At 40.1% G+C, this 18,707-nt stretch overlaps 1 protein-coding gene across 1 annotated transcript; it reads right to left on the bottom strand.

The window, feature by feature from the left end:
* Window positions 1-13,785: 13,785 nt before the first annotated feature.
* LOC114641271 (olfactory receptor 10A2-like) lies at window positions 13,786-14,769 on the bottom strand. Its single transcript, XM_028790346.1, has one exon. The coding sequence runs from the start codon at window positions 14,767-14,769 to the stop codon at window positions 13,786-13,788; it is 984 nt and encodes a 327-aa protein (XP_028646179.1).
* Between the last annotated feature and the right edge of the window lie 3,938 nt (window positions 14,770-18,707).

Genomic DNA, 18,707 nt, shown 5'->3' with positions numbered 1-18,707 from the left:
CGCTCCCAACCCTGAGAGGGCACTCCACCCTTTTCCGATTTGGGGGTGCTGATTCCCATCCCAGCCGCTTCACACTCAGCTGCAAACCAATCCAGAGAGAGCTGAAGATCACGGCCTGATGAAGCAAATAGGACAACATCATCTGCAAAAAGCAGTGACCCAATCCTGAGTCCACCAAACCGGACCCCCTCAACACCCTGGCTGCGCCTAGAAATTCTGTCCATAAAAGTTATGAACAGAATCGGTGACAAAGGGCAGCCCTGGCGGAGTCCAACTCTCACTGGAAACGGGTTCGACTTACTGCCGGCAATGCGGACCAAGCTCTGACACTGGTTGTACAGGGACCAAACAGCCCTAATCAGGGGGTCCGGTACCCCATACTCCCGGAGCACCCCCCACAGGATTCCCCAAGGGACATGGTCGAACGCCTTTTCCAAGTCCACAAAACACATGTAGACTGGTTGGGCAAACTCCCATGCACCCTCCAGGACTCTGCTAAGGGTGTAGAGCTGGTCCACTGTTCCTTGACCAGGACAAAAACCATACTGTTCCTCCTGAATCCGAGGTTCGACTATCCGATGGACCCTCCTCTCCAGAACCCCCGAATAGACTTTTCCAGGGAGGCTGAGGAATGTGATCCCTCTGTAGTTGGAACACACCCTCCAGTCCCCCTTCTTAAAGAGGGTGACCACCAACCCAGTCTGCCAATCCAGAGGCACTGTCCCCGATGTCCATGCGATGTTGCAGAGACGTGTCAACCAAGACAGTCCTACATCATCCAGAGCCTTGAGGAACTCCGGGTGTATCTCATCCACCCCCATTTGTATGATATACTTAGAAATGAAAAAAAATCTAGGATATGAGAATGACTTGACATGGCAGAGTTAAAGCACCAACAAGCCATGAAATTATATTATTGGCAAGGATTGTTTTCTAATTAAGCAAATGGGTTTGAACAAAAACCTGCAGCCACTGTGGCAGTCCAGGACTGACTTTGCTCACAACTATGATAGCATCTGCAACGGTCAGATAGCTAGGGAGGAGAGGAAATCAAAGGCAATAGGATTATGGGTAAACCTCTAGGGTTTCTCAGCTTAAAAGACATTTAACCCAACCCGAGCATATTACAAATATTAGATTATTAATTGTCAGGACAGGCTATAGTGCTCTGGGACCCTGAAATGGAATAAATATGTTCAGGAATTGAATGGATAGTTACCCATTGCAGTTGCATGAAAGACATTAATTACATATGCCTTATCACTATATTCAATATTTTACATGGAATTTTAGCCGTGACTTTATTACAGTACTGTAAAAATTGTGTCATCAACCGAGGGAACACACACATCCACCAAAGAACTGTTGGGGCGCCTACCGGGTCACCTTTTTTAATAACAAACAAGTGCAAAAAATAAACTGGCACAAGATGGCACGAATAACAGAAAAACAAGGCAATATCGCCTGGTAGGCTCTGGCTTTCAAAGTAAGGCTCAGGTCAGGTTGGAACTCCATTTGGTGGTCCGATGGTTTGCTCATCTGGGAATGAAACGACTCCTTCCTGGAAAATCTTGGCTTTTTTTTTTTTTTTTTTTGGATCTTTATTTTGCCTTAGACAATTTCTTGTATTAGGAATTTGTTAGTTTACCCCTTGGGGTCAGAGCGCAGGGTCAGCCATTGTACAGCGCCCCTGGAGCAATTGAAGGTTAAGAGTCTTGCTCAAGGGCCCAGCAGAATAGGATCTCTCTTGATAGTGACGGGGATTCGAACCAGCAACCTTCGGGATACCAGTGCAGATCCTTAGCCTCAGAGCCACCACTCCGCTTTATAGTCACTGGACCAGAAGGGACAGAGTCAGTTCACCTCATTGGATGGTTTCTCTGAGCTATGGGTGGAAAAAGGGAAAATTAAATCAGTAACAATGCCCCCTCGGGTCCCGGAGGGGGTTTACATCTGGTGAACTCAGAAGATAACCCCCTGATGCCCATGCATGACAACAGATATACAGAAGTTAAAAAAAAACCTCTGAAACATAAGAGTATATATACTGTTATGCACGTGTGCTTGGCAGGCAGCTTAACGGCTCTGCTGATGGGAATTACCCACTGAACCAGGGGTTGGCGCTGTGTTTTAATGCCTTCTATCTTCTTCCCTCTGTAGAATGGAAGTATAAGAACCACTGCACCACTGATGTAACTTCTGTTGTATGCCCACCTGGACCCACCCCTTCCTGCTGGCAGGCCTTATAAATCCCTTCAGTTTTGTGTTGGTGGACTCACATCTGAAAAGACATCACGCAAATCTTTGTCAATGTACTTTGCTTCACGTTATATGGGATCACGGTCGTACCCCAAACAATTTTTCTGTGTCCATATGTATACTGCATATACGAGGAGAGACCCAAAAATTCCCGGAATTGATAAAAAAAAAAACTTCATTAAAAACTTACAGCAATTCCCTGTTGTTTACCCTCAAAATCCCATCTTCGAAAAGCAATAAACTTGTCTCAATACTTCTCTCATAGCCGGAAACATTTCCTGTACTTTTAGTTAACAGTGTCAAGAGCATCTTCTTCCCTTCAGACTCAGTTTTAATTCTGGGAATAAAAAGAAGTCCCAGGGCATCTGATGTGTTAAATACGGGGGCTGCAAAGTAACAATCACATTGGTTTTGGTCAAAAACCCTTTCACTCACAATGTAATGTGTACATCATGTTGGGTGTACCATTTGTCTGGACAAGTGGGTATGCCACTTTTCTGGACATTTTTTCCAGACGCTTTCTCGTAGGTGCCTCAGCAGTTTAATGTAATGACACTGATTGACATTCTGTCCATAGGGAACAAAGTGTTTATGAGCAAGTGGATGTTCTTCCGGATGCGCTTTCATTATTGCAGCCATACTGTCTCTGTCAAATGTACCAACCCCCAATTCTTATTATTCCATTTTCTTTCTCCACATAACCAATAAACATCTTCGTGAATGGGTGAATACAACCACACACATACGCTAGTGTCAATTTAACATCACCAAATCCTCTAACCTGCATGTCTTTTGAAGGAACCAGAGCATGCTGAGGAATCCCAACAAGAAAACATACAACCTTCAGGCAGAGAACACCCAGGACATGACACCCTTGCTGCGAGGCAGCACAACTACTGTTCATATTATTGAATTAAATTATTTGAATGTAGTTAATTTATCTAAAAAATGTAATATACATGCTTTAATGCATTTAATCATGAAAATTATATCAGGTATAAATCTTATAATTCTAAAAGTTTAGAGAGCTGTAATATCATGGATTTAATGTATTCTGTGAGGCGACCGCTGCCTGTGGCTCCTCTCAGTGCAAGAGGAAGTCTGTTTAAGAAATACGTTGCGATTAATGACTGGGATGGGGAGCACTTAGAATATGTATATGTAACATGCTACTTTAGTTATGATGGGGTTTGAAAAACTCTAGTAAATTAAACACCGATTTTAAGATGAAGTTTATGATGTTCTACTTTCATGAAGAAAGAAACTATGAGAATGAAATGGAAATTTCGAGATTAAAGTTGCAATTTCCAATTTAATCACACAATAGACCTAATTCTTTGCTTTACTGTGTCCCTAATTTTTTTTTCCACTGTGGCCCTAATACTCTTCTGTAGAAATGCACTGACCATGAAAGGAACCTCTTGGGCTCTTTTCTTAATGGAGGATACGAGGAAAGGTTGAAACCATCTATAAAATTGCTGTCTGTAACTTCTTACCAGTCTGTATTGTACCCCCCATATTCAACCCTAGGGACCTCTAACGGCAGACGACTCTCTGACTGGTGCTGTCTTTTATTTTCACTCCTTTACTTCAACCCAGTTTAATACCCGTAAAGGGAGTGTGACGCCCTGTGCACTGGCATCTCTGCACACACGCAGGTTCTGGGCGTCTGTAACGAAATGATCGGATCAGTGGTGTATTTTGGAGACACAGAACCAAATATATTCAAAAGAAAACAAATCTTTATTAAAGTGCCAGTAAGAAAACAAAAACTCTAGTGTCTAGTGTCACGCACTTCAAAATAATTGCAGTGCTCTGCAGTGACACTAATTATACAACAATAAACAAAAATAAGTGAAGGTGAATCTGTACAATATTTACATGGCTCTAAAATAAAAGTGATGGAAAAAGGAAAAAAAGAAAGAAGGAAATAACAAAAACACACGATTAGACAACTTCTCTTCTTCCTCCTTTTCCAAGGACAAAAATCAAGAGGACAGAAAAAACAGTCATCAGAATGAAAGTGAATTAAATGGCACAAGCACAAAACACAAGAAAAAAAATTAAGTAACTCTATATACAGGAATGTAAAAAGGATCACTTTGTTACAATCGCTCAGCTACCTTCTCTCCCAATGCCAGATGGTCAAAAGACGACCCCTGTTGAGTACTTCTTGGTTTTATCTGCCAAGCCAAACTACCCAGCCAATCATTAACTCCGGCCTGACACCATCCTGTCAGTAATGCTGCTTGTGACCTTAGCCTCGATCTAGGCAGAAGTCTCCCTATATTTTGGACGTCTTGTTTGCACTCATGTGTGCGTGCGTGGCTACCAGCACACACATGCTCTCACGTGCACACGTCTCCATCTTCAGACAGTTTCCCAAAGTTGCTTTCATTTTTCTTCCTTTTCCCTGGGGAGTTTTTTTTAATCATAAGACTACTCTGCATGACGGCTTACTTGCCTCCATTTTCAGCCGGTTACCCTGCTGCGACTCCTGCAGCCACGCGGATGTCCTCCCCCCGTATGACACGAAGTAACGCCGGGATGTCGGTGTACCAGCACTAATGTATTAATGTGAGTGACAGGCCTCCTCACCTGTGTCAAAACTGCCAACAACATTTCCACCTGTGGCATGCCTCAATCCCACCCCAACATCCATATGCTCCCGAAGCCTTCTCACCTTCCCTACAGGTAAGTGCTCTGTTTTTATAACTAGCCAATACAAAGATCAAACTGCTCTAGTTAGTTATTAGTCTCATAAAGTCCTGTGATACAGCCTATCACAGGGAGATCACAAAGCGTCCTTTGTTGTCTTAAGGGACCATAGCTAGACAAGGAATGAACAATTCAGCACTCGTAGCAATAATCATGATGCTGGCCTCAAGCTTTCCCTGAAAAAATATATTTGTTTGCATAATAATTTAGTGGTACATGTTTACTACATTACTATTTTTACATCCCAAATAAACTCAAAGCCAATGAATGATACAAATGATAAAGGAGGAAAGTGCAGTTCTTATCTCATCCACAAGAGTGCATCATTGGTCCTGTTTCAGAACACAGCATTTCAAACATGGAGAGAAAAATAAAATATATATGTTTAATTTTAATCTTTAATTTTTCACATTGTTTTAAACTATTGTAACCTTTTTTTCTAATTAAACAAATGTAATCTGTAAGAATTGTTCTTGCCTTTAAAATAATAGTTTTCAGAATGTGGCACCCCTGTGTATATCAGGCCAAGTCGTTTATCTTGTATATACTGTACAGTAATCCCTCACTTATCGCGGGAGATAGGTTCCAAGGCCGACCGCGATAACTGAATTTCCGCGAAGTAGGGACACTTTATTTATTTAATTATTTAACGTGTATTTGGACGTTTTTAAACCCTCCCTGTATTGTTTACAACCCACCATTTACTCTATTAAAAACAGGAACAACTGCTAAGCAATATGAAATCGGTAGATATGTTTACACTTACTGTATAGCGAAGTACACGTAGCAGCTTTTAGGCGGTCATGACGTCGTCGACCTTGTTGCAAAGATTCCTAAAGCAGATTCCATACAGACTACTGCCTTATCACGTCCACTTGCAACTCGTTTTGCGCCCTGGTTAAAGGACACTGCGGCCGTAGATCTTATATGCTTTTCCTCCTTTTTAAATAAAGAGAATCGATGTCCTGCAGCGGTGTAGCTGTTCCCTTCCTTCAACATATCCAAAACTTTTACCTTTTCTGCAATCATTTGCATCTTCTGTTGGTGCTTGGACACGGCCCCTGAAGCATTAGCACGTTAATGATGAATGAGTGAGATGAGACTTCCTGGTTAATGCAACACTCGTCGCTGAGCCAATCAGCAGCACACAGGAACTTAACTGCGTGCTCTGATTGGGTAGCTTCTCAGCCATCCGCCAATAGCATCTCTTGTATGAAATCAACTGGGCAAACCAAGTGAGGAAGCAAGTAAACAGACCCATTGTCCGCAGAAACCCACGAAGCAGCGAAAAATCCGCGTTATGTATTTAGATATGCTTACATATAAAATCCGCGAAGCCGTGAATCCGCGAAAAGTGAACCGCGAAGTAGCGAGGGATTACTGTATATATATATCATATTGAAATTCTTCCTTTCGTGCCTTCCTCATTAGTAGCAATATATTAACAAAAACTATATATAATACATATATATATATATATTTATATAGTATATAGAATGTATCATGTACATTAAATATGTAATGATGAAATAAATAAATGCAATACTACTAGTTATATCATTTTTCAATCTTCATTGCATGGATAACAATAAGCTGGTAAGAGGAAAAAGAACCTAAACTGTATAATAATCAAAATAACCTAAATAATAATATAAAATGCTATAACTTAAATTTTTAAAATTATTTGGTAACCACCACAAATGTACAAAATGCATAACAATTTTTTTACAGGGAAAATAAAACTACTTTTCTTTATTGCAGTAATTTTTTAAATGTTGCAAAATGCAATTGTAAAATCAGTTCCTCACTATAATAAGAATTAGAATTATGCAAAAAGAATGCAAAAATGTGCATTTTGTTACTATTCTTATTTCTCAAACAAACTCAATGCCAACGATAAATAATAAATCAGCAGGATGCAGTTCTTAGCTCATCCACAAGAGTGCAGCATTGGTTCAGTTTTAGAACACAGACAAATGTGATATACAAAAAAAAGCCAGTTTTTGCTCTTTCACTTTTTAGATTGTTTTAAACTACTGTAGCCTAATTTTTAGTATTAGGTACTGATGATGGACGTTTTCACTTTTTTCTTTTTAACCTCTTTTCAGACATCTTCTATCCAAATAAAATTCTCATTGCTTACTTGTAAAATGGTCCTTTGCAGGATATGGCTGACATGGGACAGCTGGAATTAAAGCCATGTTGTGTATGGCAGATCAAGCTGACTATTGTATATACATGGTATAGTGGAATTCATACTTGCATGCCCCCCCTTGCAGGAAGCAATATAATGCTTTAAAAATACTATATACTGTACTGTGCATACTATAGAATGTATGATATGCATAAAATATGTACTGATACAATAAATAAATGCAATACTCGTACTTTGGCCTGACATTTTAACCTTCATTGCTGAAATAACAAAAATCGTGTGAGAGGATAAAGAAAATAAACTACATTATAATCAAAATAATACCCCTTATAATAATATAAAATATAATGACTTCAGTTTTTAACATTGTTTGATAACTGCAACAAAGTTACAAAAACTCATAAGTAATTCTTTCTATAGGGAATATTAAGTTACACTAATTTCTTTATTGCACTACATATTTTTATTTCTTCGTTTTTTTAAAATATAGTAAATACAATTGCATAATCAGTTCCTCACAATTAAACAAATTAGATTTATTCATAGAGAATATATGCATGTTCATTTTATTACTACTCATTGCTACTACAAACTGAATATGAATGATACAAATGATAAAGTAGCAAAGTGCAATTCTTACATCATCCACAAGAGTGCAGCATTGGTCCAGTTTTAGAACACAGTTTTAAAAAAGAATCAAAAAAAAACAAAAAACGTCAGGATAAGCGTAAGCCGCCCTAATTTGGGGTGTTTATAAGGAATTTACTGATTTACTTCTTGAGGTAGAACAGTGTGATAAACAAGAATGGCTGCATCAAATATTTCCAATATTTAAACATGAGCTTCAATTTAAATCTTTAAAGTGCACATATTCCTGATTGTAAAATAAATTTGTCATTTTCACACTCAGATTTAGGTCCACAGAATGTTAATTCACTTGTTAAGGATCAAAAATAAAAAATAACATCATATTCATAATCATTGAATTTGAAATAGTCTAAAAGGATATCCCACATGCATACTGTATGTGTGAAATTTGTCATTTTAACCTTCTGGGAGAGGCACTTAGAGGGCTAGGCCCACCAGTAAAGAATTAAATATCAAAAATAGGATCACATTCATGATCTGTTATAGCATAAAATAACACTCCACATGCCTATATTGCCAATCCCCATTTTTTCCAAGTTTTGTGTAACACACCCTTCGTATCCCATTAGGGGGTGAACCCCGGGGGTCTGTTGAGGTGATATGCACAACTTCAAGGCCTTCTGATCATTTTTGTTGAGGACACTTTATGGGTTTACTCTTTATCATAAGGTTATCTTTTCATCCATAAAATACGGTCTACAGATGGCCTAAAAACTTCTGAAATCACTCAGTTTGTCACAGAGCAATGGACCATAATCCGAGGCTAACGGACAAGCCAAGAAAGGGTTATTAACACTAGAATCCCTTTGTGTCTTTTGTTTTGTAAATGTGTTGATCAGCACAAGCAGCCTGCTATCCCATCCATGTACAATGCCATTTCTTATTTAGGAAAAGATCCCAGTCATTCCATGGGAGAAAGACTTTCCGAGACTAAGGTCATAAAACTTATGAAACCGTAACAACAGTTGCATAAAGTGCGACAGGAGCTTCCACCTGCAGCTAAAGTCATTCATGTACTGAAGTAGTATTGCATATGTACTTTGTCACAATGCCCATGTCAATGAAACACAAGAAGCTGTTTCAGTCTACTTGTGACTTTACGCTGTAGGAAGATAAGTAAATAAATCAAGGTAAATAACATTCAATCTGGCTTTTATATACAATGCATCCGGAAAGTATTTACAGCGCATCACTTGTTACAGCTTTATTCCAAAATGGATTAAATTCATTTTTTTCCTCAGAATTCTACACACAACACCCCATAATGACAACGTGAAAAAAGTTTACTTGAAATTTTTGCAAATTTATTAAAAATAAAAAAACTGAGAAATCCCATGTACAGAAGTATTCACAGCCTTTGCTCAATACTTTGTCGATGCACCTTTGGCAGTAATTCCAGCCTCAAGTCTTTTTGAATATGATGCCACAAGCTTGGCACACCTATCCTTGGCCAGTTTCACCCATTCCTCTTTGCAGCACCTCTCAAGCTCCATTAGGTTAGATAGGAAGCGTCGGTGCACAGCCATTTTAAGATCTCTCCAGAGATGTTCAAAGTCTGGGTTCTGGCTGGGCAACTCAAGGACATTCACAGAGTTGTCCTGAAGCCACTCCTTTGATATCTTGGCTGTGTGCTTAGGGTTGTTGTCCTGCTGAAAGATGAACCGTCGCCCCAGTCTGAGGTCAAGAGCACTCTGGAGCAGGTTTTCATCCAGGATGTCTCTGTACATTGCTGCAGTCATCTTTCCCTTTATCCTGACTAGTCTCCCAGTCCCTGCCGCTGAAAAACATCCCCACAGCATGATGCTGCCACCACCATGCTTCACTGTAGGGATGGTATTGGCCTGGTGATGAGCGGTGCCAGGTTTCCTCCAAACGTAACGCCTGGCATTCACACCAAAGGGTTCAATCTTTGTGTCACATCAGACCAGAGAATTTTCTTTCTCATGGTCTGAGAGTCCTTCAGGTGCCTTTTGGCAAACTCCAGGTGGGCTGCCATGTGCCTTTTACTAAGGAGAGGCTTCCGTCTGGCCACTCTACCATACAGGCTTGATTGGTGGATTGCTGCAGAGATGGTTGCCCTTCTAGAAGGTTCTCCTCTCTCCACAGAGGACCTCTGGAGCTCTGACATAGTGACCATCGGGTTCTTGGTCACCTCCCTGACTAAGGCCCTTCTCCCCCGATCGCTCAGTTTAGATGGCCGGCCAGCTCTAGGAAGAGTCCTGGTGGTTTTGAACTTCTTCCACTTACGGATGATGGAGGCCACTGTGCTCATTGGGACTTTCAAAGCAGCAGAAATTTTTCTGTAACCTTCCCCAGATTTGTGCCTCGAGACAATCCTGTCTTGGAGGTCTACAGACAATTCCTTTGACTTCATGTTTGGTTTGTGCTCTGACATGAACTGTCAACTGTGTTACCTTATATAGACAGGTGTGTGCCTTTCCAAATCATGTCCAGTCAACTGAATTTACCACAGGTGGACTCCAATGAAGCTGCAGAAACATCTCCAGGATGATCAGGGGAAACAGGATGCACCTGAGCTCAATTTCAAGCTTCACGGCAAAGGCTGTGAATACTTATGTACATGTGCTTTCTCAGTTTTTTTATTTTTAATAAAGTTACAAAAACCTCAAGTAAACTTTTTTCACGTTGTCATTATGGGGTGTTGTGTGTAGCATTCTGAGGAAAAAAATGAATTTAATCCAATTTGGAATAAGGCTGTAACATAACAAAATGTGGAAAAAGTGATGCACTGTGAATACTTTCCGGATGCACTGTATATCCCAAGTTCTTGCCTTTGATTCACTAACAGTGCCACATGGGGAGTTAGCCTTGAATGCTTATGCTATTTTCTGAATAATATTGATCTCTTTATCTGCAGAGCAGCTCCCCGCAAACTCCATGTCAGTCACACTTGGGGTGCGAACTTCAGTTTTATAATATACTTCTTTTCAAACATTCCACTTTACTTACCCAAGCCAGAAGTTCTTATGTGTATTTGAGAGGTTGTTGCTTTTCATAATATTTATATTTATATTAAGCTTCTGTATCTAAGAATTTCACTACAATTTCCACTTTGTGTATAATTGTATGTGACAAATACAACTTGATTTGTTTTAAAATTTCTTGTATTTCTGTATGATTTCATTAAATGATAAAAACTTCCATTTGCCAAAGAACAAGAGAAAGATATTCCTGGATTTCTACGTTATGATCTTGTGTTTAACCAAGCACTCCTAAATTATTTGATTGTTTTCATTTTGTCAGATTTTCAGTATGATAGTGACAAACTAAATATTCAGTAGGTGGCTTTTTCCAACAGAGATTAAGTTTTCCATGTAATACACGGTCACAAGCTAGTTTCTCTCACTCAAATCCAATGTGGAGTCACCAAACAGCACATCTGAAAGAACAAATTTAATTCTTTTATGGAAACATGAGGAGAACATGCAAACTGCAAATAGAGAATATTCAAGCTTGTACTGTAACTGAACCGTGCGATAAACATTGTGAGGTGTGAATGTGTGGCTTTAAACTGTAATCATAAAATACAATACAATACAATTTATTTTTGTATAGCCCAACATCACACAAGAAGTGCCGCAATGGGCTTTAACAGGCCCTGCCTCTTCACATCCCCCCAGCCTTGACTCTCTAAGAAGACAAGGAAAAACTCCCAAAAAAACTCTTGTAGGGAATAAATGGAAGAAGCCTCAGGAAAGGCAGTTCAGAGAGAGACCCCATTCCATGTAGGCTGGGAGTGCAGTGGGTGTCAAAAAAAGGGGGTCAATACAATACAATACACAGAACAGAACAGAACACAAGTAATCCTCAATACAATACAACAGTGCAAATGAATTCAACAGTAGATGATATCACATAATACGATTTAATCATTAATCATTAATTCATATGTTCATTTTTTATTCTCAATTTTAATTCATTATTCCTGCCGAAGTTTTAACCTTTTAATTTTTAGTGGCAGAGAAATACGTAAGAGTTGTACAGCTTATGTACGTGGGAAGTGTGACCGTGGTGAGGTCTGCAGTAGGAGTGACGGATGCATTCAAGGTGGAGGTGGGATTACATCAGGGATCGGCTCTGAGCCCTTTCTTATTTGCAATGGTGATGGACAGGTTGACAGATGAGATTAGACAGGAGTCCCCGTGGACTATGATGTTTACTGATGACATTTTGATCTGTAGTGATAGTAGGGAGCAGGTTGAGGAGACCCTGGAGAGATGGAGATATGAGAGGAGAGGAGAGGAATGAAGGTCAGTAGGAACAAGACAGAATACATGTGTGTAAACGAGAGGGAGGTCAGTGGAATGGTGAGGATGCAGGGAGTAGAGTTGATGAAGGTGGATGAGTTTAAATACTTGGGATCAGCACTACAGAGTAATGGGGATTGTGGAATAGAGGTGAAAAAGAGAGTGCAGGCAGGGTGGAATGGGGGGAGAAGAGTGTCAGGAGTGATTTGTGACAGATGGATATCAGCAAGAGTGAAAGGGAAGGTCTACAGGACGGTAGTGAGACCAGCTGTGTTATATGGGTTGGAGACGGTGGCACTGACCAGAAAGCAGGAGACAGAGCTGGAGGTGGCAGAGTTAAAGATGCTAAGATTTGCACTGGGTGTGACAAGGATGGACAGAATTAGAAATGAGGACATTAGAGGGTCAGCTCAAGTTGGACAGTTGCGAGACAAAGTCAGTGAGGCGAGATTGCGTTGGTTTGGACATGTGCAGTGGAGAGATGATTAGTATAATGGGAGAAGGATGTTAAGGATAGAACTGACAGGCAAGAGGAGAAGAGGAAGGCCTAAGAGAAGGTTTATGGATGTGGTGAGAGAGGACATGCAGGTGATGGGTGGAACAGAGCAAGATGATGAGGACAGGAAGATATGAAACAAGATGAGTCCACTGTGGCAACCCCTAACAGGAGCAGCCAATTAAAGAAGAAGATTCCTGCTGAGTTTTTCCATTACATGTTAATGGGAAGCCAGAGTTTATTATGTCATTAAGGCAGAAACCAACCAGCAGGGAATATCAGTTGGTCACAGGTGGACATTCACTCATATTGGATCCAAGGTAAAGTTGCCAATTATCCCAACAGCATGTGTTTGAGATGAGCGCAAATCCAGGGGGACGCAGTAAATGGGTGAAATCCTTAAAAAGAACATTCAAATCCCTCATGCATAGTGCCAATGCTAGGGATCAAGCTAGCAGCAGATGAGAAACAAAAACAATCATTAGCAGTGTGGATGTTCATCACAGTCAAGGGCTCTGTGTAAAACGATATACTGAGAGAATGAAACAGTCATTAATTCCTTCAAACAAATCCTAGCAAATAACTGGGATTTATTGTTCCTCAGTATGCAAGCCACAAATGCAAGCTTTAAAATAACCATATTAGTTTACCAAGTGCTTACAATCTGTAAGCCAGTTTATTGTGTACTAAAATATTTCACATAAACAATAAACAGAATCTTAAGAACCATCCGCATATTCAGGCATTTCATAAAAGGAAGAATCCAGCATCATAAGCTGAGATGACATTAGCCATTACCCTGAAATATGACTGTATGAAATTTCTGGTAAAATTCCAGAATATTTTCTAACATGAATTGACGTCCCATATATACCGTAAAGTTGTAACATAATTCTAGTTAACAATTCACTAACATGAACATACAGGTGAATCAGTCCATGCTGAAATGTTTAGGCTCCATTACACTAAAGTTCAAGGTACAACCCATCAGGTATCGATTCCGATGAGGTATGAAAAGCATATCGGGTGAATTATAGTGTTGAACTGTACTGATAAGTCAAGTAAAATGGCACCTTTTATTGGCTAACTAAAAGATTACAATATGCAAGGTAACTCAGGCCCCTTCTTTAGGCAAGATGTAACTTATCACTACATTCATAATGGCTAATATTGTACAACACCCTAGTACTACAGTGTTGAACTGTAAACGGGACTCCTTTGTGTTTACTCTTTACAATGCATTACCTTTCTGCTGCTGTACTATGAACTGTTGATGATATTTTGTCCTTCCTGTGAAAAAGTGTATACAAATTCAGATATTTTTGCACTGCTGCTTTTATTTGCTCATTTCGCAAACTGTAAATGATTGGATTCACCATGGGGGTAAAAAAGTAATTCAAGCCCCCAATGAAAATACGTCCATCATAAGAGATATTATTTATTTTTAGCCCAATGTAGACAGTGGAGCACGAAATGTAAAACATCAGAACTACAATCACGTGGGAGATGCACATAGAAAATGCCTTCTTCCTGCTTTCTGCAGACTTGAGTTTAATTACTGCATTGACTATTCTACAGTAAGTCCACAGAACAAACAGTAGGGATCCATAGACTGCAATCATAGCAAGAGAAAATGTGCAGTTAGCGTAAAACGTAACATCAGTACAAGCTAACGAAATCACAGCTGGATAATCACAAAAGCAATGCATGATATACTTGGAAGCACAGTATGGCAGGAGGGTAACTGGTATGACTGTTATAGAGACTACTATGACACCCATAACCCAAACAGATGCTATAATAGTTAAGCAAGTTTTAAAATTTATAATGACATTGTAATGCAGAGGCTTCACTACTGCAACATAGCGGTCATAAGCCATTGCTGCTACTAAGAAAAGTTCAATTGCTCCAAATGAGAGCGCAAAATACATTTGTACAAAACATTCTGTAAAGGACAAAGTGTTATGTGACAGAAATACAGAAAGCAGCTTTGGTATGATTGATACGGCCACTAACACATCTAACAGAGCTAAATTCCAGAGAAAAATATACATTGGCGTGTGGAGCCGCTGATCGGCAACAACTAACAGCAGGATGGTGACATTTCCAATTAAAATTACCAAAAAAAGAGCCAAAAATACAATGAACAGAATATTCTGGTAGTCCTGCAGTCCTGGAAATCCAACGATGATGAAATCGCTGCTTGTGCTGCTTGAGTTACTCATTTTCAGTTGATTTAGTCTGTGGAGAAAATACATTTTTGAAACATATTACAGCTATGAAACACATTACTAATTAAATATGAACATCTGTAAAACACAAACTCTGCAAACTACAGCCATCTCTCTCTAGGTACTGGTTTGCTTTTTGCGAGGGGCCTTCCGTACTTCCATTTTTCTGAAGCCACTCTAAAGCCAATAAAGGGCAACGTTTGACTGATATCCTTAGGAACAGTGGGTACAAACAGGGATGCACCCTACATGGATATGACAGCCCTGCTCTGAATGAACTAATAAACAAAATAAACCCATGCTTAGGTCATCAAGGGAAGGGGGGCACCACAGTGCTTTTTCCCCCTGGCCATCATGGCCTTATCTCTTTCACGGCCACAGTTGACTATTGTCGAATTTTTTTCCAATTGTCCTTATCACCTGTGTTCAGCTTTAATCTTCATTGTTAAAAACATTTTCTTTAACATGGTGAGTTACTAAAGTTTAAAAGTTTGGTTTGAAGCTGTCATCAGATACCACATTTGTTTCCATCTCATGTCGTGTGATGGAACTGACTGGCTCTGGCTAGCATTTGACTCATCAGCTGATTTGTATAATGGACCCGTAAATTCTTTACTGATTTTCCACATATCTTACCTTCAGCATTTGCAATGGAAGGAACAACAAGCCACCCGGCTGGTCCATCAAAGGTACACTCTCACACACGACTATGTTATATAGCTCAGTTTTGACATTCTAAGTATTATGGCATGCACATCTTTAGAATATATGAGAAAATGTGAAATACTGGACACACCACGTTAACAAGTCTGCAGATTCAATTGTGCTGAGGTGATTATGGTTGTCTCCATCTGTATTTAATTGGAAAAATCAGAAAATGGAAGCACACCTTTCATTCTTGCCAGAACAATAAAGTTTAATAGACTGCACAAAGAAGTCCATCTCAGTCCCCATTCATGCACATGCACATACTCGCCCCTTATTTAATGTCACCAATCACATTGAGTTTACGGGAGGTAAAACTCATAGTATCCAGGGAAAATACATACAAATACAAGCTGAATAATTGTTTAAATAAATAAAATATAAAAGACACTTATGTAAATGTTATAAATATGTTCAGCATTTTGAACACTTCAAAATGGGGACTAAGGCCGACAAGGAACAACGCTCATATATATTGTGGCGGACAGCTGGAGCCCTTACCCAGCCGAGACACCCTGTGTAAGGAAGGACCAGGGGAAGAGAGTATTTTTAAGACCCTTTCTCCACTGGACCGACAGAGGGCAGCCCCCTTAGTTTCCAGCAGCCATCGCCAGGGGTCACGTAGACATTTGCAGAGCCCTATTTAGCAGCACTTTCGCCACATCCGGAAAGTGCTACCGGAAGAAGCTCATTTGGTGTCTGTGGCAGACCCGGCCAGGACACCCCTTCTTCATATGTTCCAGGGGAGCAACCATGGGCTTCTCAGTACCTCCCCCGGGACGCTTGGTGGCAGCCTCCCTGGCTGACGATGGTGCCTCAGTTTCCCGCAGGGCTCCACGGGAGATGGAGTTCTCCACAGCCCTTTTGGGTTCTGGGGTGGCCGCCAGAGGGTGCTGCATGGGTCCTTGAGCCAGCCTGGACGACTCTACAGCCCCGCATGGAAGTGCAATCAGGAACAGGTGATCAAGCACCTGGAGCACTTCCGGGTGAGCTATAAAAAGGGCCAGCAACCACCACTCAGGAGTCAGGAGGTGAAGGACAAAGCTAGACGGGAGGAGTGGTGGTTCCAGAAGAGTGTTAAGCTTGTGTTTTGTGCTTGGGACTGTGTTATGCCTGTGGGGTTCACGTGGAAGACGTGCCCCACAGGTGAAGAAAAATAAAGTCTTTTCTTGTGTTTTACACGTGCCTCTGTGTGAGTCTGTGTCAGGTTGGGTGCTATACAGCGTCTTATACCACAGTGTCCTATAAAAGGAGCCAGTTACCTGGCCTGAGTTGGGAGGAAGTGGACGAAGCTCTTGATAAGGTGTGGAGGCATAAGGACTGGAGGCAAAGGGACTGTGTTTTGCTTTGTCCAGTTTGCACTGTGTGCAAAATCGTGTCCTGCTTGTCTGCTTCAGGGATAGGGAGGCTGAACAAGCCCGGGTGTCACAATACATAAAACATTTAGAAAGACACTTTCTTCCTTTTCTAAGCTAAAACATCTTTTTATGCAACTTGGCAACCGAAAAATGAACCTTGTCTGTTAATGCTTTTACATTTACGTTTATTCCCTAAGGAGATGCTTTTATAAAAAGTGACTTACAAAAGATGTCAAACACTTGATCACCTAATAGCTAATAAGTGTTTAGTGTACTGGTGCAAAAATGGCCGCCATCGCATCATTTAGATGAATGTTACAAATTTGCATTGACTCCCTACTCACCATGAAAAGCACTTTGAATAGTAAAAAAGCACTATGCAAATATAAATTATTATTATTATTATCATTATTATTGTTATTATTAATAAACAACAGTCAGAGGACATGTTTAGGAACAAGTTTTATATAACAAGGTTACAAAATTCACCTCCACAACTTAAGAACTTGAAACCAAACACAACAACGCATGACTAGTTAATATTTCCTTATGTACAAGAACCCAACAACGCCATTATCAATTAGACAGATATTCACAGAACAAGAGTCTTCAAATGCTTCTTAAACACAGTGAGGGAGTCAGCAGTTCGGACGGAGGTGGGAGGGTTACGCATGAAATGAGTCTGGACTGAGATTTGACGGCACATAGAGGTGGCATCACTAGATCAAGTCCATTATCAGACGTGCGTGAAGGAGAAGGAGCATAGGACCTCACTAGTGCCTCCATATACCTAGATGCTAGATACTTTGTAGGCAAATATCAAGAATCTGAACCTAATGTGTGCTGCTACAGGGAGCCAGTGTACCAACCTAAAAAGACAAGTGCCGATCATGCATCATGTGTCACTGAAGCACATGCAGGTACTCCTGCAAGTAGAGAGTTACAGTAGTCAGCGGTGTGGACAGAACTTGTGCTGCATACCATAACAGATATGACAAGATCTTATGGATGTTCTACACAATGAACAAGAGAAGGTTGCAATGTGGTTAATGGAGGATAGCTGATCATCAATCAACACCTCAAGGTTATGTACTGACTTGCTGGTTCTTTGCGACAGTGCGCCGAGCTGCACAGAGATAAGATGTTGAATAGATGGTTTGGCTGGCTGGCTTTTGTCATTGCTTCTGCACTACCTGAACATTTGACAATTAGTTTAAGAAAAAAGTATAAAATCCTCTGCTGAATTGGAATTTTAGGGAGATTGTTGTTTGACTATGTTTCTGCTGTTAAGAGATAAGACCAGGTTTAAGTCAAATGTGTAATGCAGATCTGCTAACAAATTGTACATATTTCATGAACTTCATATATTTCATAAACCATAATTCAGAAATTGTTCCTAAGTTACACAAGCATGCCGTGCCATTTCTCTCATTTATAATGTCAGAAGCATGGGCTGAAGTATTTGTATAATAATAACAATTATTTATGAGCTTCGAAAGTGGCTGATTTAAATGTATAGCTTTATAAGATCAGGCAAATGAGCTAATAAGAGAGAAGGTGAACAAAGGAGGAAGGGAAAGTTAAATCAAGAATGCTTTGAGTTACTGCGACACTTGAAGCAGCACAAAAAAAGAGCTGCATGGTAAGACTGAAACATCTGGCACTACCGGGTTATATGGTGTGCATTACCACGCTTTTTTAGCTTTTGTTTATGTCACTGTCTATTTAAATAAGGCTAAAAATTCAGATTTGTATTAAAGCCTGCTTCCCTGCTTGCACGTTTTAGTGGGGCTTGGAAATAAGTTCCTTTCTCAGTTAGGTCAATCACAAGTAAAGTATACAGAATAGAGAAGCTACAGTAACAGTCAT

This window comes from Erpetoichthys calabaricus, chromosome 4, assembly GCF_900747795.2.
Source record: "Erpetoichthys calabaricus chromosome 4, fErpCal1.3, whole genome shotgun sequence".
NCBI lineage: Eukaryota > Metazoa > Chordata > Cladistia > Polypteriformes > Polypteridae > Erpetoichthys > Erpetoichthys calabaricus.
This window is presented reverse-complemented; position numbering and strand designations above follow the sequence as displayed.